The sequence below is a fragment of the Ailuropoda melanoleuca genome, chromosome 3 (genome assembly GCF_002007445.2).
Source record: "Ailuropoda melanoleuca isolate Jingjing chromosome 3, ASM200744v2, whole genome shotgun sequence".
Lineage (NCBI taxonomy): Eukaryota > Metazoa > Chordata > Mammalia > Carnivora > Ursidae > Ailuropoda > Ailuropoda melanoleuca.
Genome location: NC_048220.1, coordinates 16,504,842 through 16,527,922, shown reverse-complemented (window position 1 = coordinate 16,527,922; position 23,081 = coordinate 16,504,842). Strand labels below are relative to the sequence as shown.

At 42.6% G+C, this 23,081-nt stretch overlaps 1 protein-coding gene across 2 annotated transcripts in view; it reads right to left on the bottom strand.

The window, feature by feature from the left end:
* Nucleotides 1-23,081, bottom strand: part of GRAMD2B (GRAM domain containing 2B) — a 111,194-nt gene that overhangs the window by 62,456 nt on the left and 25,657 nt on the right. Inside the window, exon 1 of one of the 2 annotated variants that reach the window (XM_002918073.4) lies at nucleotides 3,715-4,035. The exons of the other annotated variant lie outside the window; for it this stretch is intronic. Within the exon in view, the coding sequence (XP_002918119.1) occupies nucleotides 3,715-3,797 (83 nt within the window). The 5' untranslated portion in view covers nucleotides 3,798-4,035. Of the gene's footprint in view, nucleotides 1-3,714; nucleotides 4,036-23,081 lie in introns of those variants that run through there. 2 annotated transcript variants of the gene reach the window in all.

The window sequence follows — 23,081 nt, the reverse complement described above, 5'->3', positions numbered from 1 at the left end:
CAAGTATATTATATACCTTAATTAGGGGGCTGGCGTCTCAGCCTCCCTCCCTCACTAACAGATGGTTATCGGAAGACATTATTTGTCGGGCCCTCTGAGAAGTTCAGTAAGAAAAAATCAATTTAAGGTTAACTAATATACCCTGCACTAGAGTGTGAGTTAATATCTGTTAACAAAATAGTACTTTGTACATAATAAATGCTCAATAAACATTAACTGTTAATTAACAGCAGTAATAGTGGCAGCTAAATTCTCTGGGGTTGATCACATACATGCAAGGTGAGCCCATATAAGGGAGAGCTAAGTATGGCCAGGGACAAGGAAAGGCTTTAATGGAAGAAATTTTGAGTTGATTTGTAGAAGTATACTGAAGCGAAGAGAGGGAATTGCTTGAGCAAAGGGACAAGCGGTGAGAAGGAGAGAATGAAGGGAATCTCTCCCAGCAGTACATTTGGCACACCTGTTCTTTATCCTTCTGCATCATCACCTCCTAAGTACAGGGCCGCTAGAGCAATTGTTTAGCTATAAAAGACGTGCACGTTAGTATTTAGGAATAAGGTTGAAACGGCCTACATGTGCTCAGATTATGAAAGGCCTGAACTTCTTAACAAAGGAGAGGAGGTCATGGAGGGCTGTCATAAATTCTGGAGTACAGAAGTAGGGCTAAAGTATTCAAGTTCAGGCTCTAGGGTGAGCAGTCCTGGCCTTGAATTTGAGTTGTTCTCTATTAACTGGGTCTCTGCCTAGTTGCTTAACTTCTCAGACCTTCCATGTTCTTATTATTTGTAAAAATGGAGATCACAGTATCTGCCTAATTCGATACGAAAATGAACGTGAAGTGCTGAGCACACTGCCTGTCACAAAGCAAGGATTCTCATAAATGCCAGCTATTATTAATTACGAGGCTGGGTTCCAGGTGATGAGGGCTGTGTAGGAAAAGCAAGCCATTCTAATACTTGAGAAGAAAACGTCCATCGGGACACTTGGACTCCAATGACTCTGAGGTTAGTGATAATTAATCTAAGTTACAAAGTTCAAAATAAAGAAGTTAGACTGGGTTTCTAAGCATCAAAATTGTGCTCCTCAAATGATTTCGAACATGCAATTATCACAATACATATAACACTGATAATGTATCTATGTACCTCCCTCTTAAAATCACTCTTATTCTGTAAGTTCAAAAGCTCACAAAGTGGAGAGTGTCTAAAGTCTTCGATTGACTCAGAAGTGACTTCAGCAGGCCTGGAAATTACCACTTTGTAACAAACAAAACAAAACAAAACAAACAAAAATCTCCATAAACCAAGAAAAATTTAACAAAGACTGCCAAATGGGCAAACATCCGTACTGTGGAGAAGATTCAGTTATAGGCCAAACTTTTTCTAGTGGTATCTTGTTTATGTGTTGAATGTGGCCACGGATACCAACGTCCTCTGAACTATAGCAATAGGTATAGATATATGTAGATATCTATATCTATCTATATCTTTTATTAAAAAAGAATTTTATTTATTTATTTGACAGAGAGAGAGACAGCCAGTGAGAGAGGGAACATAGGCAAGGGGAGTAGGAGAGGAAGAAGCAGGCTCATAGCGGAGGAGCCTGATGTGGGACTCGATCCCAGGACTCTGGGATCACGCCCCGAGCCGAAGGCAGACACTTAATGACTGAGCCACTCAGGTGCCCCTATTTCTATCTATATGTATGCCTCTCCTCAACACGGCTCTTGGGTTCCAGAAGGGCAGATACCACACCACCTTCATTCTGTATTCTTCACCATCATGGAGCCAATAGTAGGTATTCTAACATTTGTGGAACTGAAATGAATTTGTGAAACTAGCTGTTCCAGATGAAGGTCTGGCTGTTTGGGGCCTTCTGCTTCAATATGGTTATGATTATCTTCTATAAAATTATTTCCCCAACATCTGAAGAGTTTTAAGTTTAGAGAATTCATCTAAACAGATAACAGACTTTCTCCATCTACTAAAACGATCTCCTTAACTGAGCAGACTGTTGGGAATGTGAAGTTGTAAAAATTTAGGAGCCGTTGGGTGGACTTAAATCATTCTGCTTTGTGTAACTGGAACTTAACACCGCCTGGGGGGCTGACTTCTGGACTAGGGGTTCACAAGTCCTGGCCTCCAGCTTTGTTTGTGCCCCTTAACACTCCTGTCACCTCAAACATCCATCAAGGGCTGCTTAAGAATGCCACAGTACCTCTTTTTACGAGAAGCATATAAAAGAAAGATTAAGGGCAAAGGACATAGATGTCCTTTGCTAGTTTACCTTTTTCTTGGGCTTGAATGATTAGAATAGAGTTAGGATTTTATTTTGGGCTAAGAAAACAAAATCATTTTGTGAGGGTTCTACCTACGCGATTTTTTCCCCTCTATCATCTGTTATCTATCACCGAAGAGGAAAGAGTATCAGCTTAAGTTGACAAAGCTGGAGGGGCAGAAGAAAGGGTAGCCAAGGAAAGCAGACACTGGAAGAGAATATGACCAAAGCCTTTGAAATAACAAATCATAGCAGCTAATAAAAGCTATTCTTTTTCCAAAACTTCAGCCCAAACTTTGATACACAGATGGAAGATACCTTTATAAACCCAAGTCTTAATGTGGAAACAGGCCGTGGTATAAAAAAAATGAGTAAATGCTGAAATAATGAAGGAGATACAATTTTAACTATTTTTTAGGTACCCCCAACAGGTTGGTACCAAAAAAAAAATGGGCTTATTTATTCATCTTAACAATTTATGTATTTATCTTAGTACCACTTAAAGTTACAGTGATATAGAAAAGCGAATACTGAAAGATTCCTTTCCTTTTTCAAAGAAGAATGGGAATAACAATCGTGGAAATAATACTTTTGGATTAAAAAAAAAGTAGTACAGGGGAAGATAAATTAGTTTTATTATAGGAAGCTAATCCTTGTGATCCAAATATTTCAGTTTTCAGTTTCTGAAACCAGAAGCCTTTATAGGCCCAACAATGTGCAAATCCTATTATGAACATGAATCTTTTAAGAGGGTAGTCACAACCCAATATTTGAAGTGCTTTATATTATAATATATCCGTTGTGCTCCCCCACCCCACTCCTACACCATCTCTCTCTCTCTCAAAAAAAAAAAGTGTTTAACAAGTTTGTGTCAAGTTCCCAAGCAAAGTCAGACAGTCTTTGAGGCAAAAGATAAAGCATATTTCATTCTTCCACTGCTTTTCCCCTTTCTTTAGGGGAAACAGTGAAGGCGATAGGAGAAGGACACCCTCAAGCTCTGAATCAAATGACGAAACACACATCACCGTGAAGGTAAAGACCAGATGACACCTATGAGGCAACTTCATCTTCACACACGTCACGAAGAAGTAGGGCAACAGAAATAAACGTCGCGCTGTTTCCTGACCTGGCTTCGAGATCTGAATGCTTGCCCCACACCTCCCTAGGGAATGGGAACCCTCCACTCGTGCTTTCGGCTCCAACCCTTCACATCCCCACCGGACTGCAAGCTGCAGTACATTCCTGAAACGCTGCCCTGCCTTTTTCTCTAACACAGCATCGGAGGGAGAAAAAAAGAGAGACCGGGCGCCACCGAAAGAATTCAAGCCACGGGGCGGCCTGTCCACGGTCAAGTTCCACTCCAAACCGGTCCCCGGCAGAGACGTTTGGGCAGCGCGCTCCGGCCGCCGGGGCTGGGTCCCCGCGGAGCATACTCACTGGGCTGAGCCAACTTTGCCCTCTCTCTTCGCGAGCACTTTGGCAGGCTTCGTGTCTTCCACATCTTGCTGTAGTTCGGTCATCGGGGCCGCGTGCGGAGGGCACCTTCAGGCGTCCCCTCGCGGCTGCCAGTGATCCGGGCGCAGGCCCTGCGAACCGCGCCTTCCCCGCGCCCTCCCCCGCGCGCTCGGGCGCCCGGCGCACAGGCCGGCGCGGCGCGGCGGGGCCGCCAACCTGGACACGTCCGGCCGGCAGCGATTGGTCGGCGCCGGCGTGCGAGCCGGGGAGGGAAGGGGAGGGTCGAAGCCAAGTGACAGCCTCCTGCCCCAACCCGGGAGGCCCGGGCCGCGCGCAAGCAAACCTGTTGAACTAGTCCGGCGGGGCCGAGGAAGCTAATTGGCCACGCAGGTGAAACAGTTGCCTGACTAGGCTCCGTAGATTTAGCCTCCCGGTAAGTGGGGCTGGTTCCCTCCCCGACTGTGTAACCCTGGGGTTTGGAAAAAGGGCGGCCCGCTGCAGCTCCAGGAAATGGTTGCGACGGAGCGAGGCGCTCTCCCGCACAGATGCGCTGTGTGGGCTGGCCTGGGTCCTGGCCTAAATTATTCAAACAGGATGTTGCCTCACTGGGGACTGCTCCGTCGGGGCTTCAACAATACGTCAGTTCAGTGACAAAGGTGGTGAGACGTGGTTGTGTCCAGTGGTTGTGGGGTTAACCCTTCCCCGGGCGGGGGTGGGAGTGGGGAGGCATTTATCAAAACCTCCTTAGCAAGTCCGCAGGGACTGCGCCCCCGCCCAGTAAACTGAATGCCTCTTCTGCCAGCTTTTTGGTGAGGTTTGGACGTGGTGAGTCCGTCTGAAGTTTTGCATTTCAAGCATCATTTATTTCATAGATTTTTGAGAGCTACCGTGTTCCAGGTATTATTCCAAACATGCCCTGATTATCCCAAGTAGAGTATGTGTTGGTGGTTTTCTACTTTTCTACAAAGTAGTTGAGAGTAAGAGTGGTGTAAACCCTCCTTATTGGAAACCCAAATTTACTTTAAAGCAATGACAAGGGACAACGGTAGCTCATGACTTGGCTGGGGAAAAAACCAGTAGCTCTCTGCTCTGTCTGGGGCTGTAAGTCCTTCATTTTTCTTGTAAAATTGATTTTAGGTTTCAGAATAATTAAGACTACCGAACGGTAGTGTTTACATGTACGTATGCATATGTGAGTATGTGTGGTGTGTGTAAAAGAAAACAACTACCCTTTCAGATAACTGCAAATATTTGGGGGATCAAGTCCCTTCCAAAGTTTTCTTTTTCCCTCTCCATTTATTAGCTATATGATTAGTCTGAAGAGAACAAAAGCATCTTTTTGTAGCCTGCTTGTGCCAAAATTGATTCTGTTGACACTTGAAAAATAAAAGTAAAAGAAATATGTTTATGTAAATTCCATGAGAGTTGGCCTGATAGGTTGTGCTCTCTCTTCCCTATTTTTTAAAAAATTTTTATTTATTGGGATACATGCACCCCAGTGTTTATAGCAGCAATGTTCACAATAGCCAAAGTATGGAAAGAGCCCAGATGTCCATCAACAGATGAATGAGTAAAGAAGATGTGGTATACACACACACACACACACACACACACACACACACACACACACACACGGGAATATTACCTAGCCATCAAAAAGAATGGAATCTTGCCATTTGCAATGACATGGATGGAACTAGAGGGTATTATGCTAAGCAAAATGAGTCAGAGAAAGACAAATATCATATGATTTCACGAATATGTGGAATTTAAGAAACAAAACAGATGAACATGCTCGTAAATTCTGGGTAGTGACTCTTTCCCTAAATGTCGGGTATCTTCCTAACAGCACCTGCTACAGCTCAAAGGAGAGCTCAGTTTTTGCCCCCAAGTTTTTTCTTTTTTATTGCAATAAAATATACATAACAGAATATTTATCATTTTAGCCTTCTTTAGATGTACAATTCAGTGGCATTAAATGTAATCACAATATGCATAACAATTACGCCTATGCCCAAAACTTTTGTCATACCCAATATCAACTCTATATCCATTCAACAATAACCTCTCCTCCCCTATTCCCTGTCCCTGGTAACCTCTATTCTACTTTGTGTGTCTATGAATTTGTCTGTTCTGGATACTTCATGCAAATACAGTCCTATAATATTTTTCCTGCTGTGTCTGGCTTGTATCACTACATATAATGTTTTCAAGGTCCATCCAAGCTGTAGCATATCTCAGTACTTCATTCTTTTTTATGGCTGAATAATATTCCATTGTATGTATATTCCACATTTGTTGATCTGTTCACCTGTTGATGAATACTTGGGCTGTTTCTACCTAGTGGCTCTTGTGAATAATGCTATTGTAAACATTGATGTACAAATGTCTGTCTGACCCCCTGCTTTGAATTCTTTTGGGTAAATAACTAGGAGTGGAATTGCTGGTCAGATGGTAGTTACGTGTTTAACCTTTTGAGAAACCTCAGTCAGACCCCTTTGGATGCATGAATAAGGACAAGTGTTCAAAACTTCCTTGACATGGGCTTACAGCTCAATTAATGAGTGCCCTGGAACTTTTCTGTAGTGTGTGAAATAAATGTGGTCTTAAGTGAGAAACGAGGAGAGGAGGATGGGTGTAGGGGCAGGTGAAGAAAATAGCACAGAGTCCTTTCCTACAGTGGGGAGGAATTAGAAAGGAGTAAGTAAGGGGCACTGGGTGACTCAGTCAGGTAAGCATCTGCCTTTAGCAGAGGTCATGATCCCAGGGTCCTGGGATCGAGCCCCACATTGGACTCCCCACTCAGCGGGGAGTCTGCTTCTCCCTCTCCCTCTGCCTGCTGTTCCCCCTGCTTGTGCTTTCTCTCTCTGTCAAATAAATAAATAAATAAATAAAATCTTAAAAAAAAGGAGCAAGTAAACTATATTATTTTACTTAGTGACATTTGCCTGCATTTAAAAGACATTGTCAGACTGCTTCCTAATTTGTTTATTCATGGGGCTATTATACAGTAAAATGGAATGCAATATTTAAAAGGCAGCAGCGGCCAACATTAGGGGATTTCACTGTAGTATGACAAAATTGAGACGTGGAATTATGTCTACAATATATTTTAGGGGGCTCTTTGATTTTCTCTAGTAAAAGACCCTTTACTTTTCTTCCTTCTAGCCTCTGGGAACATCATTTCTTGTTCCTAATATCAAAGAGGTGTTCTAGCTGTTACTCTTTCCAGTTACCGAACCAGGTGCAGTAGAAAATGCCTAATCCATCACCTTTCAGGAGGTAGGAGACTTCTACTGAACAGCTTGGAATATTGATCAAAGTTGGTCTCTTTTTCACATTGATCAGATACACTGTACATCTGCCCATAGTCTCAGGGGTAGAGTTTAAACATGAGCTTGGAGATTTGAGTGGAGATAATGGTGCAATGTATGGTCAAATGATTGCCTAATTTATAACACGTGGCAGGCTATGTACTTATTAGCCAATATAGGTACACATCAGGTGTCATCACATGCCTGGGATTTTGTGCCTGTTGTCTGATGACGTGTTTAAGAAGGTGGTTGATGCTCTTAGCAAGGTGTAACCTGTAATCATTTAATGATGCATAATATTCAATGTGTCAGTGTCCTAAGTCAAAGAATTTCATGAGTACTCATCAGACCGTTCCTGTTTTCAACTGAAGTTCAATATCCAAAGGAGAAAATGGGAAAACAGAGTTCAGAAGTGAGCCGTATGGGGACACTGAAGAATTTGATTTTAAGACTTTTAAAACATGTTTTAAGAATGAAAGTTGAGAAGCATTATGTGAAGGGGAACTTTACTGAGATGAAGGATAATTTCCTGATGAGTATAGCCATTAAACATTGCAGTGGGAATCTATAATAGGGCATGGAATCTCCTACTCTGTATGCTTTTCAAAATAATATTAAAAAAAACACATAGAATGGCTGTAAACCAGTATTTCCCAAGTCAGGTTAAACTGCAGATGGGGAAATTTGAAGTATTCTTTTCCTCTCTCTAGGGATGACGTGCCAACCAAGCTTAGCACCCGTATTTTGAGAAATGGCCAATGCATAACTAAGTACCTCAAAGCTTGTGGCTTAAAACAATAATTTATTATTTCTGCTCATGGTTTGGGGGGCGGGGCAGATGGGGATCTCACTGCATGGTACTCACTAAGGGTCTTTCATGCAGTTGCTGTCAGATGGTGCCCAGGGCTGGAGCACCATCTGAAGACTCAGTTAAGCTACAGGTGTGCTCCCACGTCTGTTGTTTCAGCTGGGATGCCCGGAGCAGGTACGGACTCGCTGAGCATTTTATCTCCCTCCATGGCCTACCACACGGCCAGCTTGGGCTTCCTTACAACATGGCCATCTCAGTATACTTAAACTTCTTACTTGGTGGCTGGCTTCCTCTAGAGCGTGTGTTCTATAATGCTAAGGGGGAATCTGCAAGGCTTTTTATGGGATAACCTTGGATGTCAGGCAGCTTCACCTCTGCTGCTTTCTCATGGTCAAGGGTATGCCACAGGGCCAGCCCACATTCAAGGTGTGAATAGCAGGAGTTCAGTTCCCTGGGGACTGTCTCTGGACACCAGCTACCACAGTGCGGATAATAGATGAGGCCCTCTGACTTTAGATGCTTTGTCCATGTGGATGTGGATAAATGGGCACTTCTAGCAGCACTGTTCTAAACACATGAGATATACAAGTGAACAATACAGGCAAGACCCATGGTGCTCGTGGGTCTTGCATTCTAGTGGAGGAACTGAAAATGAGAAATGTAAGCACATAAAGATACAAACAAAATAAAATAGAAAACAGTGGAGAACGAAGGAGGTCTATTATACACAGGAAGTCTAGGCAAGCCTCTTTGAGAGGTGATGTGTCAGATTGGAAGGAGGGGAAGGAGGGAGCCATGTGAAGTCTGGGTACAAAGCTTGGCAGCCAGTGGGGAGAACATGGGTAAAGGTGTCAAGGCAAGTCTGAGCTCAGCCCATTCTAGGGACAGCAGGGAGGCCCTTGTTCTCTACTGTGCCTGGAGTAAAAGGAGGGAAGAGGAGGTTGGTGGGAGATGGTCTCATAGATATTATTTTCTCTGTCCGTTTGTTTATTATCTGTCCTCTCCCAGAAGTTTGGAATGTTCCCTAAAACAATGGACTTGTGTGTTGTGTCTGCCACTCTATCCACAGTACCTGGTTCCTATTAGATGCTCAGTAAATATGTGTTGAATGAATGAAGGAATCATAGCATAGTTGTTTGAACCAATGTTGCTCAACCATGATCTTCTGGAACTCTAGGTGACCTGAGATGTTCTATTGTTCAGTAGCATCAGTCTTTCTTTTTCCCTTTCTTTTTTTTTTTTTTTTTTTTTTGCAATTTGCAGGGAAAAAAGAGAGTGAATGAAAAAACGAAATTTAACTCAAATTCCTCCTACCTCAAACCCCCAACTAAAAACAGAAAAGTAGTTCACGTCACTTATCACTTGTCTGCTAGTTGACTGCAAGTGTTTCAAACGGATCAGAGAGGTCCCAAGACTCCCAGATGGTCTGGCTCCGAAGTAAGTCCAAGAATCACTGTTTATCATCCACAGGCAGTGGTTTAAAGTTAGGGAATCTTTCATGTTTTCTTAGAGAAACATTCATACAGCAACTTCCTTTCCTTGTTTTGGGAACTAATGATCATGCCATGCTTAGGAGGACTGGCCCTTCTCTTTCCTTGCACCTTGGTTTTGCGTGCTCTCTTTTCCTCCCTGTGAGATGTTCTGACGATGCATTCTGCATGGTGCAATTAATACACAGTTTGGGGGACGCCTGGGTGGCACAGCGGTTAAGCGTCTGCCTTCGGCTCAGGGCGTGATCCTGGCGTTATGGGATCGAGCCCCACATCAGGCTCTTCTGCTATGAGCCTGCTTCTTCCTCTCCCACTCTCCCTGCTTGTGTTCTCTCTCTCGCTGGCTGTCTCTATCTCTGTCGAATAAATAAAATAAATAATAATAATAATAAAAATACACAGTTTGGAAGCAGTTAATACTGCTTTAATTATTCAAGGAGTTTCTGCATGTTACATTTTTTTCTTTATTGCACACTTTTTATTGTTTTTTAAAATTTTCATTCCTTTTTACATACTTTCATGTTATTATTCCTTTCTGACAATTCCTGTTAGAATTTTGTTATCCTTTCTTCCAATTTGTTTTCTAATATTATTCCTTTTAAAGAATCATTTAACAAAAAAGATAGCAAAAGAGGAACAGGGGAGGAGCGAATGCAGAAAACACCTCAGGCAAATAAGAAAGTTTTTCTATTTCCCTCAAGTAACCACAGCTTTACTTTGCTTTTGTTTGAATTTTATAAATAGACCCTTCATTTGAGGTAAACTGTGCCCTTCCTTCCTTCCTTTCTTCCTTCCTTTTTTCTTTCCTTCCTTCCTTCTTTATTTCCTACCAATATTTTTTTTGGTGCCTTTCATGTACCAAGCTATATTCTGCGTGATGGAGATGTAAAAATAAATAAGCACCTATGTGCTATAAGTGAGTTCATAGTCCACTGGGAAAGAGTTCAGTAAATGGTTATTTACAAAATATACATACCCAGAACTTGAGTCAAAACCTACCACATTTGTATATCACAAGCAGACACTTGGGTGTCAGATGGTGGAAAGGGGCAGGGGATGGCCATGGGACGCTTCACATTCTTCTGTTTTGGGTTACACACAAGTCATACCCACTCCCCACCTAGCCCCGTTACATATCCGCACAACTTGTTGAGAAGGCTCTAGGCTGGAAGTCAGAACTGGGCTCTAGTCCAGGCACTGTGCTTTGTGTTGGAATGTGCATCTATTAATGGAATACAGCATTGAAGTAAGAGAATGCTGGCCTCAAGGGAAGGGCTCTAGACTTCATGGTTACAGCTGTATCACTGTCTGTCTTATAGAGACTAAAAGAGTGAAGGGGGAAAAACTTTTTTACACAGAAATGTTGGAAGTACCTATCGTGAAATGACACTTAAATACATTTCATGAGGCGAGAGTAATTAGTCAAGTCTATTCACTTGGGAAACTAAGTGCATTTACCACCTTCCTGTAGGGCTTTCTGCTTCTTTGTATGGGCTTCTACCTTTAAAAGCCCACCAGATGAAAACAGACTGTTTCCCTCTGTGTTATGATCCCAGGCTGATTAAAATCAGAATCTATTTTCTATTTTTAGTAGTAGTCCAAGAAACAAAAGTTCATCTTTCTTTTTTATCACAAAAATAAACAATAAGCTCTTTAGGAAAACACACATTAGAGAGGGATACAGACGTTGGAAATGCTTGGTCCTATAGAATGCCAAGCCTCCAGATTTTGAGAACATGTATAAATTAGGCGTAGATACTACAAAGAAACAGGAGGTGAGAGCTGGTGGCAGTGGTCTGATTCCTGGCCTCTCAGATGCACTGCTCATGCAGTCCTACAGCATTTTCTCTTCTGCCCCTTCTGTCTGAGGGGTTGTCCATGCTGTCCTTTCAGTAAACAAACCCCCTTATTGGAGCTCCTTCAGGGAATTGTCCTGCAGCAAAGAGTCCCGGGAGGGGAGGAGCAGGGATGAGGTGAGGTCAAGTGATTGAGATCCTGACTGATCTAAGAGTCCTCATGTGTACTTGACTACCTTGGACACCTGGCTTACCTCCTGTAAACCTCCATTTCCTCATCTGGGGTGAAAAACGGGAATAGCAGTAGTATCGAAGTTATAGGATCACTGGGAAATTTAGAAAGCTAATGCATGTAAAGCAATTAGTAAAGTATGCCAGGTACCTAGTAAACACTCAGTTCATTTAAATTATTGATTATCATCATCATGTTATTATTGACCAGAATAATATTTTAACAAATGGGGGCTACTGCCTTTCCTTAGATCATCAGCCCTGATTATTTAATGACAACCCACAGTGTGTGGAGTATTATGTCATATGCGAGAAGGCATTACTAAAGCTGTCGAAGGTGTAATATCTATTCTCCCCTGAGTCCTCAACCCTCTTCAAGCTGATATCCTTGTATCAGAAGCTGAGACTCCATCCTTAGATCAGTGACATTGATATGTTTACTTGGCTAGATCTCATCTGTAATCTCTCGTGTGCCCTGGGTTTTTTCCTCTCTCAAATGTCTTTGCCACCATAAGAGCTTTAGTTTAATGGTAAAGAAGTCATTGGAATTAAGAGGTAATCAATATGAACTCTGAGGCTTATGGAGGCTTGTGATAGTTAGGGTGATGGTACATTCTCATTTGCCTGAGAGTCCTTATTTAGTCCCACTATTATGGTGTATTTATAGTAGGGTCCCCTGTTAAAGGTGTCCCTGTTTGGAACACTTATTGACCGTCCATCTATAGTTTGACCAAATTAAAATATTGTATTAGTTCAGGTGCTTAGATTAAGCGTGAACCAAACTCTTGGATCTGATTGCCTTGCTGCCCAGTCGAGTACCCTCTGTCACTCATTGTATTCCCAACTTCTACTAAGTGACCTCAAAGTTACCAGAACAAACGCGTTGCAAAAAATATTTTCAGACCACAATGCTATGAAACTTGAAGTCAAACACAAGAAAAAATTTGGAAAGACCACAAATACGTGGCGGTTAAAGAACATCCTACTAAATAACGAACGGGTTAACCAGGATATTAAAGAAGAAATAAAAAGTAAACAGGAGCCAGTGAAAATGAAAGCATAACAGTCCAAAACCTTTGGGATGCAACAAAGGTGGTCCTAAGAGGGAAGTATATACCAACACAGGTCTACCTCAAGGAACAAGAAAAGTCGCAAATACACAGCCTACCCTTATACCTACGGGAGCTAGAAAAGGAAAAGCAAATAAAGCCTAAGGCCAGCAGAAGAAGGGAAATAATAAAGATTAGAGGAGAAATAAACAATATAGAAACAAACAAACAAAAAACAAATCAGTGGAACAGATCAATGGTGGGACGCCTGGGTGGTGTAAGCCTTCATTCAGCTCAGGTCATGATCCCAGAGTCCTGGGATCAAGCCCCATGTTGGGTCCCTGCTCACTGGGGAGTATGCTTCTCCCTCGCCCTCTGCTCCTCCCTCTGGTCCTCCCCCCGCTCATGTTCTCTCTTTCGCTCACTCTTTCAAATAAATAAATAAAATCTTAAAAAAAAAACAGATCAATGAAACTAAGAGCAAGTTCTTTGAAAGAATTAATAAAATCTATAAAGCCCTGGCCAGACTTACCAAAAAGAAAAGAGAAAGCACCCAACTAAATAAAATCATGAATGAAAGAGGAGTAATCACAACCAACAGCACAGAAATAGATACAATTATAAGAGAATACTGTGAAAAATTATATGCCGGCAAACTGTGCAATCTGGAAGAAATGGACAAATTCCTAGAAACCTACAGACTACCAAAGCTGAAACAGGAAGAAATTTGAACAGACCCCTAACCAGCAAAGAAAGTGAATCAGTAATTAAATATATCCCAAAAAACTGAAGTCCAGAGCCAGATGGTCTCCCAGGGGAATTCTACCAGACATTTAAAAAAAAGTTAATACCTCTTCTTCTCAAACTGTTCCAAAAAATAGAAATGGAAGGAAAACATCCAAAGTCCTTCTATGAGTCCAGCATTACCTTGATTCCAAAACCAGACAGAGACCCCACTAAAAAAGGAGAATTACTGGCCAATATCCCTGATGAACATGGGTGCAAAAATTCTCAACGAGGTACTAGCCAATTGAATCCAACAGCACGTTAAAAGAATTATTCAATACAGTCAAGTGGGATTTATGTATGGGTTGCATAGATGGTTCAATATTCACAAATCAGTTAACATGATACACCACATTAATAAAAGAAAGGATAAGGACCATATAATCCTCTCCGTAGATGCAAAAAAAAAAAAAGAAGCATTTAACAAAATACAGCATGCCTTCTTAGCCTCAACAAAGTAGGGATAGATGGAACTTACCTCAACATCATAAAGGCCATATAGAAAAGACCCAGAGCTAATATTATCCTCAGTGGGGAAAAACAGAGCTTTTCCTCCAAGATCAGGAACAAGACAGGGATGTCCACTCTTACCATTGTTATTTAACAGAGTACTGGAAGTCTTAGCCTCAGCAATCAGACAACAAAAAGAAATAAGAGGCATCCAAATTGCAAGGAAGAAGTCAAACTCTCACTATTTGTGAATGACATGATACTCTGTAGAAAACCTGAAAGACTCCCCCAAAAAATTGCTAGAACTTATATGTGAATTCACCAAAGTCACAGGATATAAACTCAATGTACAGAAATCTGTTGCATTTCTATTTTACAATAATGTAGCAGCAGAAAAAGAAATGAAGTAATCGACCCCATTTACAATTGCACCAAAAACCCTAAGATACCTAGGAATAAACCTACCCAAAGAAGTGAAAGATCTGTACACTGAAAACTATGGAACATTTATGAAAGAAATCGAAGAGGACACAAAGAAATGGAAAAGCATTCCACGCTCATGGGTTGGAAGAACAAACATTGTTAAAACGTCTATACAACCAAAGCAATCTACACATTTAATGCAATTCCTGTCAAAGTACCACCAGCATTTTTTTGCAGCCCTAGAACAAACAATCCAAAAATTTGTATGACACCATGAAAGACCCTGAATAGCCAAAGCAATCCTGAGTGGGAGGTGGGGGCGGGGGAGGCAAAGCTGGAGTCATCACTATGCCAGACTTCCAGCCACATTTTGAAGCTGTAATCATCAAGACGGTATGGTACTGGCACAAAAACAGACACAGATCAATGGAACAGAATGGAAAACCCAGAAATTAACCCACAACTCTATGGCCAACTAATCTCCAACAAAGCAGGAAAGAATATCCAGTGGAAGAAAGACAGCCTCTTCAACAAATGATGTTGGGGAAACTGGACAGCAACATGCAGAGGAATGAAACTGGACCACTTACTTACACCATACACAAAAATAAATTCAAAGTGGATGAAAGACCTAAATTTGAGACAGGAAACCATAAAAATCCTAGAGGAGAACACAGGCAGCAACCTATTTGACCTTGGCCGTAGCAACTTCTTACTAACACGTCATTGGAGGCAAGGAAAACAAAAGCAAAAATGGACTATTGGGACTTCATCAAGATAAAAAGCTTCTGCATAGCGAAGGAAACAATCAACAAAACTAAAAGGCAGCCTAGGGAATGGGAGAAGATATTTTCAAATGACATATCTAGTAAAGGGTTAGTATCCAAAATCTATGAAAAACATATCAAACTCAACACCCAAAAAACAAATAATCCAGTTAAGAAATGGGCAGAAGATATGAATAGACATTTTTCCAAAGAAGACATGCAGATGGCCAACAGACACATGAAACGATCCTCAGCATCACTCATCATCAGGGAAATACAAATCAAACCCACCGGGAGATACCACCTCACCCCTCTCAGAATGGCTAAAATTAACAACACAAGAAACAACAGGTGTTGGCGAGGATGCAGAGAAAGGGGAGCCCTCTTGCAGTGTTTGTGGGAATGCAAACTGGTGCAGCCATTCTGAAAAACAGTATGGAGCTTCCTCAAGAAGTTAAAAGTAGAACTACCCTACATTCCTGCAATTGCACCACTAGGTATTTACCCAAAAGATACAAAAGTACAGATTTGAAGGGGTACATACATTCCAATGTTTATAGCAGCATCAACAGTAACCAAACTATGAAAAGAGCCTAAATGTCCATCGACTGATGGATAAAGCAGATGTGCTATATGTGTACAGTGGACTGTTACTCAGCCAGCAAAAAGAATGAAATCTTGCCATTTGCAATGATGTGAATACAGCTAGAGTGTATTATGCCAAGTGGAAATAAGTCCATCAGAGAAAGACAAATACCATATTATTTCACTCATATGTGGAACTTAAAAAACAAAACAGGTGAACATTTGGGCAGGGGGAAAATGAAAAAAGGTGAGACAGAAACAAACCATAAGAGACTCTAAACGACAGAGAACAAACTGAGGGATGCTAGAGGGGAGATGGGTGGGAGGATGGGTTAAATGAGTGATGGGTAGTAAGGAGGTCACTTAGGATGAGCACTGGGTTTTAAATGTAAGTGATGAACCACTGAATTCTATTCCTGAAAGCAATATTGCACTGTATGTTAACTAACTAGGATTTAAATAAAAAATTTGAAAAGAAATGTATTGCAAAAAAGAAATGTATGCAAGAATGTCAGATTATCACAGTTAGAAAACAACTCAAAGTTCATGCTCCTTTGATGTCAAATCAGAGGCATCGCTGTGCACTTCATGATCCAATCAAGAGTTTGGTCCTAACTGACTCATGGTTATCACCTATCTTGGCTTGGCTATAACCACCAAGCAGAATTTGAGTCACTTATGAGTCATTCATATTGACACGGAGTTTGCAGTCTGGCTTAATTCTCCCAATGATTTCTTTAATCATTTTCCTCCAGAAGAAAGAAATGGGTCATTTGACTCTTTCAGAGTAAGAACGTCCCAGGCTGTGGTTTTCAGTTTATTATCCAGTGAGTGAATTCCTTAGAGCCTTGAGTATCTCTTGGTTACTACACTGCCCACGAGTAGTCTTTGCAATGAAAAACTCTAGCACATACCAGAAGACACAAATTACTTTACTTTTTCATTGATTATTGCCTCTTTTTGTTACGGTACTGTATTTAAAAGCGTGGATAGATGTTACCTTTTGGTATCTGAAAAGGGGGTGGGGAACGTTCAGGGGTACTGGAAATGTTCTATATATTGATCTGGGAGATGGTTACATCAGTGTATACATATGTAAAAATTAACTGAATGTACACTTGACATTGGTATACTTTAACATATGTAAGTTAAACCTTAATTAAAAAGAAGTAAAAAGGGAGGAAAAGTCTCAAATCTCGAGCCAGCGCTGATTAAAAAAAATGTGTTCTGGGGGCGCCTGGGTGGCACAGTGGTTGGGTGTCTGCCTTCGGCTCAGGGCGTGATCCCAGCATTGTGGGATCGAGCCCCACGTCCTCCGCTATGGGCCTGCTTCTTCCTCTCCCACTACCCCTGCTTGTGTTCCCTCTCTCGCTGGCTGTCTCTATCTCTGTCAAATAAATAAATAAAATCTTTAAAAAAAAATGTGTTCTGAGTTAATGAAAGAAGAAACAAAACATCTGCTTATATACTCTTTTTTTCTCTTGGCTATCAATATGGTATCTGTCTATTCTTTTCTGTGGCTATGCCTCATGATCTCTATCTTTATTTAATCTTTGATAATAAAACTTCAAATTATGGCAGGTGTTTTTAGATAAGACTTTATTACCCACTTCCATTCGTGTTTCAGTGTGTAACATTATAAAGTTTTTCATCCTTTTTTTTTTTTTTTTTTTTTTTAAAGTTTTTTTTTNTATTTATTTATGTGACAGAGAGACAGCCAGCGAGAGAGAGAACACAGCAGGGGGAGTGGGAGAGGAAGAAGCAGGCTCTCAGCGGAGGAGCCCGATGTGGGACTCGATCCCAGAACACCGGGATCACGCCCTGAGCCGAAGGCAGACGCTTAACAACTGCGCTACCCAGGCGCCCCTAGTTTTTCATCCTTTTAACTATGCACTTTTGTGTGACTTAAGGAATGTTGAAAGCTTCCTAGGCCATATGAATCATGGCTTATAAATAGTACGCGTCTTCACCTCTTGGTTTCCAGTTTATCACGTGACTGTTCACTAAGGTAGTTAAGTTGTGTAATGAAAGAGATCAAGAGAAGGACAAATGTTTTAATATAAAATGGATGCACTGTAAATTAAAACCTTGCAGATATTTTGGAAAACATTTGAGAACCTCAAATATCCTATCTTTTATTTTTTTAATCTCCCTCCAAAGGGTGTAGCCAGCTGCACATCCAAGTCCCTCATCTAAGGGTTAAGAGAGTTCAAGAGCTGAGATCTTTATGCAATTAAAGAAAAAGGAAGGGGGAAGTAGAGACTAAATTTAACCTAGTGCCCCCATGTGCCAGGCACTGAGTCTAAATTACTGAACCTCTACAACGACTTTATGAAGATTATCTCATCGTATCAATGAAGGAAACTAAGATTCAGAAAGGTGCACAACTCTCCTAATGTCACATAGCTGTTGCTCACTGGTTTTCTTCCAAAGCTTGCTCTTTTGTAGGTCTCTGGTGATGTCACAGGAGGTGACACATTGAGTTCTGAAGTGATTAAAAGATTCAAAGGGACCTTAGAGAGAAGCTCATCAGTCTTGCTCGGAGATAAGGAAACCAGGTCTACGGGACCTGGTTATTTTGCGGGAGGTCATATCGTGTTCATCGAGGTACCACGCAACTCAGTTGCCCTTTCCTCATTCCCCCTTCTCTCCCCACATCCCTACCTCATCCTGTCCGCATAATTCACCACAGACAGAATTAGAATCCTTTGCATGCTATACTGTGTGGTGGGCAGGAGTAAGTGACATCTGGAGCCTGGGTTTAAATTACTGATATACCACTTAGAAGCTGTGTGACATTAGGTAAGTTTACTCAACCTCTCTGAGCTTCAGTTTTCTCACTGTAAAATAACAGAATAATAGTATCTGTCTCACAGAGTGGTTGTGATAATTAAATGAAATAAAACATGGAAACCCCTTTAGAATAGGGTATGGCATGTAATGGATGTCTTGTGTGTATTAAAAATTAGCTTTTGTTATTATGCCGCATGATACTCAATTTATGGTTATATGTGTAGAGGCTTACCTCCCCAAGGAGATGGACGTGATGTGTTGCACATCTTTGTAATTCTTCCTTCGGTGCCCAGATTAGTATCTCATAATTTGAGACACTGAACAAAGGCCTACTCGAGTGATTTCACTTTCCTAGTTAATGACCTTCCAAATTTTCCACATTGTCCAAATTTCCCCAGTGAAAGAACTCATCAAGTACAGAATCCACACCTCCCAGACCTTATTCTGCTACTCTTGAGGATCCTGATTATTGCTTTCCAGGCTGGTATTTCCATCCCCTGGGATTTCTCATTGCATTTAGAAATCTGAAAGTAGGGAGGGAGTTGCACATGCCCTTGAGTCATTTCAAGACTTAGTTATTTCTTTGTTGTTCCTTTAGGGGATTAACATCAAGTATAGACTGACTTTCTGTCCTTAGCATTACGTGGTTGATGCAATCTGGATTAAGGTAACAAGCACGTAATTCTTCTATCTGCTTTCTACCTACAGCTTCCTATTTCTATTGGCATTCCTGCCTTCAGCCACCCCCCTCCCCGCCCCCGGGAGCTGCCTTGCAGAGAGGTAAGGCCTTTGCTCTTTTTGCTTCCCTTCACACATGCCCTCTACCAAATAGCGCTATCATGAAAAGAATGCGTGTAAGTCCAAGGCTTTGTTTCCTTGGGATGTATTGTGGGATACTGGGATTTCCTGATTTCAGGGAAAGTAGCTGTTATTTTTTGGTTTCCACTTAGAAAATTTAGCCTTGACATTTCAATAGTGCTAGACTATTGTTTTCAGAAGGTTGATATGCAGAATCTTGAGACAGGTTTTCTAAAAATGTGGGCTGCAGCTATCAGATCAGACATTAATATTCCATCTTCTTTTGGCAAAGTTGGGACTTTTTTTTTTTTAATGACGAACTTCAGCACTATTGTTTTAAGATTCAAATAGTGTTCCGTGTCTCACTTTTGGAAAATGGTGCTTTTATCCTATTGAGTCTTTGTAAATTGTTCTTTTCCGGGTGGCTTCTTTCTTACTAGCAGAACTTGGAGGATAAATATCTGTAATTAGAACGTTTCTTACACTTGTGAAGGTTTGGAGACTTTTATGTTACTCAGTGTGAAACTTTTAGTGTGTCCAACTCTCTGTATCCGAAAATATGCAGCTGCTTTTTAGTAAGATGAAACTCATCATAGGAGACTTTGGATGTATAGAATTACAACTAGAAAACTGTGACTTTATTGGGTATTTGGTTTTACATTGAGAGGGGTTTACTTTAATCTGTATTACATTTCTCCCCCTCTCATCTCTCTCCCTAGTGTCTGAACAGTGTGAGGACTGGTTCATTGTCTCCTGTTGAACCTTCTATTCCTAGAACCTGTTGTAAGTGCCCCATAAATATTTCTTGGACAAGTGATGATGCTTAGAAGAACACTACATATTACAGCTAGTATGCAACTTGGAAGTGGATTGTGTGCTACGTGGCATTTTGTATGCAGAAAACATTTTCTCATGTGAGGAGTAACGTAAAGAGAATTTGGATTCCAAGACTGGCTCATAAAAGTGAGCTTATTCCTATTGTGGATTCTATTGTGTTTGCTACTCCATAAGCAAGCTTTTCTGGCTTAGTGAGGGAATCAAATCATTTAAAAACTTGTTTGTATAGTGAAGGCAGTTCTTACCGTACGGTGAGCTCCCCACTGAATTCAGGAATGGATTTCCCTCGATGGTCTCTCCTTCCTGGGTGAATATTAGCCAAAGGTAGACAAAGAGAAGAGACTACTAAGGGGCAAATATTGTCTTCTCTAGGGCTTTGGGGAAGACTCCACCCCTGGCTCTCTAAAAGTACCCTCTTCCCATTAAATTCCCCACTAAATTTTGAGGACTTCTAATTTCTGTATGTGACCTTTTCCTTTTAGCCACAATATCCTGTATAATTCATTCAAGCCCCTGAGAGAAATAGTGAAAGAAAACTCTGGAATTAATTTTGAAGCTACTACAGATCCCTAGGCCTCGATCCAAAACCGGTGGGGCCAGATCTGTTTTGGATACAGAGAGATTTTTGGATTTTAGGAAAGTAATATGACACATATGCTGCACGTTACAAAATATTCCCAGCTTGTGATTCAATCGGGTAAGATTTCTTCAGCTAAACGTGTGATTATTCCCACTACCTGAGACAAATATATGTGGCTAAGAGTCTCATATCACTTGAGTTCAGGCTTTACTAGCAACGTTATAAAAGTCGTGTGGCTTTCAGAGCTCGTTCTATCTCAGATTCACTGGTAGTAGATTGTGGGCCTGTAATACTATAGAGATTATGCCTCAAAGAAGAAAACAAGGAAGGTTGTCCTAGTCTCAGCATGTTGGATGGGTTCTAGGGTTAGGGGAGAATCACCTCCTTTGACCAGATGGCTGAGAATATCTTTCTCTCTGCTATTTATCAGCACTTTCTGGTTCAGCCAACTCTTAGGTTCATTAGCTGTAAATTTCTTATTTGTGGGCCTCTTCATTCATGAAACCAGGCTTTCTCAGTTGGCCGAAAGAACTGTCATACTAGGAGAGAAGACTTCTTTCCCCTTGGGGAGGGGCAATAGGAAGGCCCATGGGTGGCCTGGAGCCCCCATGGACGTGTCGGCAGAAGCCCCATGGATAGAGGAAAGGGTAAGATGCAAGGGAAAAGACTGGAGGAGGGGGTCGATGCTGGGACAGGGTTGGGCCTGAACACTGATTCAAGGACCCCACCTACACTTTTGATTTTCTCTCTGCCTGGTTCCCCTATTAGTAAATAGTGACCCTCAGCTAAGTAAGCCATCCAGTGGCTTACTAGAATTTGAAAGCCTAGCAATGAACTGAAAACTTGCCAATTTACTGTTAGCCCCATGATCCTTATTATCTTACTTCTGTGATTTATTCATTTGTGATCCTGTGCACACGTGTGTATGACTAGGGGTCATAGGGTTATCTCAGTATTTAATTGTCTGAGCCTAACCAGCAGCAGAGATATGGTCTGCTCAAGAATATGGTTAGAAAACTGTATAATAGAGCCGGTCCCCTGAGTTGAGCTGGATAGGTACCAGACCAGCAGGAACATCCACAGAATCAGCCTGAGACGCAGGAAGATACATATGGATCTCTACAAATGAACATCTCCAGCGCTGAGTATCGAGGTACGAAGCGGGGAGCCGTGAAACCGCGCACAGATATCGGAAGCTAAACAGAAGGGGGAGGGAGCCGCCGTGTCAGGGCGCCGGGAAGCGGTAGCCACCTGCACGGGGGAGCGGACAGACCGAGGACCCGCACTCTGGAAACAGCAGACTGAGAAGGGAGCTCCGGGAGCGCACGCGGGACGGCTGGCGGTTGGCGGGCCACCTGCACGGGGGAGCAGGCGGACTCGCGGACGGCACCCGCGAGACAACAGACTTAGAACGCGAGCTCCAGGAGCGCGCGCGCAGGGCGGCTGGCGGGCCACCTGCACCGGGGAGCGGGCGGACCGCGGACCCGCACTCTGGAAACGGCAGACTGAGTCCGTGAGCCGGGAGCGTGCACCACCAAGCATCTCACGGAGCTCCGGAGCTCCGGTGTGCTCACTGGATCGAGGCTGAGACCGGGAGCTCCGGGAGCGTCCGCGGGGCGGCTGGCGGCTGGAGGGCCACCTGCACGGGGGAGCAGGCGGACTCGCGGTCAGCACCCGTGAGACACCAGACTGAGACGGGGAGCTCCGGGAGCCCGCGCGGGGCGGCTGGCGGCGGGCGGGGTTGGAAACACAAAGGACAGAGACGTGCCGGCCCTGGAAGTGAGGGCTGGGACGCCGGGTGTGGGGCGCACAGCCCGGGATGCTGCAGGGTTGAGCAGCACCAACAGAAACAGAGTTAAAGTGGCCAGAACATCAGTGGAGAACGATCCGCGATCCCTCTGTTCTGAGACAGAGGCTGAATTTCAGCCGCTGCTGCTCTCTCAGAAGAGGCATAGCAAACCGCCAGGGAAAGCCGCCAGAGAACAAAAGCCCGGAAATACCGGCTCACAGGGTGCCCATCCCCATCCCCCCTCGCAAGGGACACAGAGACTCTACCCAAACAGGGTTTTCTGAGTACCTGCAGGCAGGCCCCTCCCCCAGAAGGCAGGCTGAAAAATCAAGAAGCCCACAACCCGGAGCGCCTGAGTGGCGCAGTCACCAAGCACCTGTCTTCGGATTAGGGTGTGATCACAACGCTCCGTAAGGAGTCCTTCATCGGGCTTCTCCACCGGGAACCTGCTTCTTCCTCTCCCACTCCTCTGCTTGGGTTCCCTTTCTTGCTGACTGTCTCTCTCTCTCTCAAATAAATAAATAAACTCTTTAAGGAAGAAGCCCACATCCCTAAGATCTCTATAAAACAAGGGCGCACGGCCTGGGTCCCAGTCAACACTTGGGCTCTGGACAACCCTGCAATCTCTCTTCATCAGAATGACGAGAAGGAGAAGTCCCCCCCAGCAAAGAAAAGATAATGAGTCTGTGGCCTCTGCCACAGAATTGGCCTCGGCCACAGAATTAATACATATGGATGTATCCCAATTATCAGAAATGGAATTCAGAGCAACAATGGTCAAGATGATGAGTAAACTTGAAAAAAGCATCAGAGAAAGCGTTGCTGAGAATATAGAATCCCTAAGGGCAGA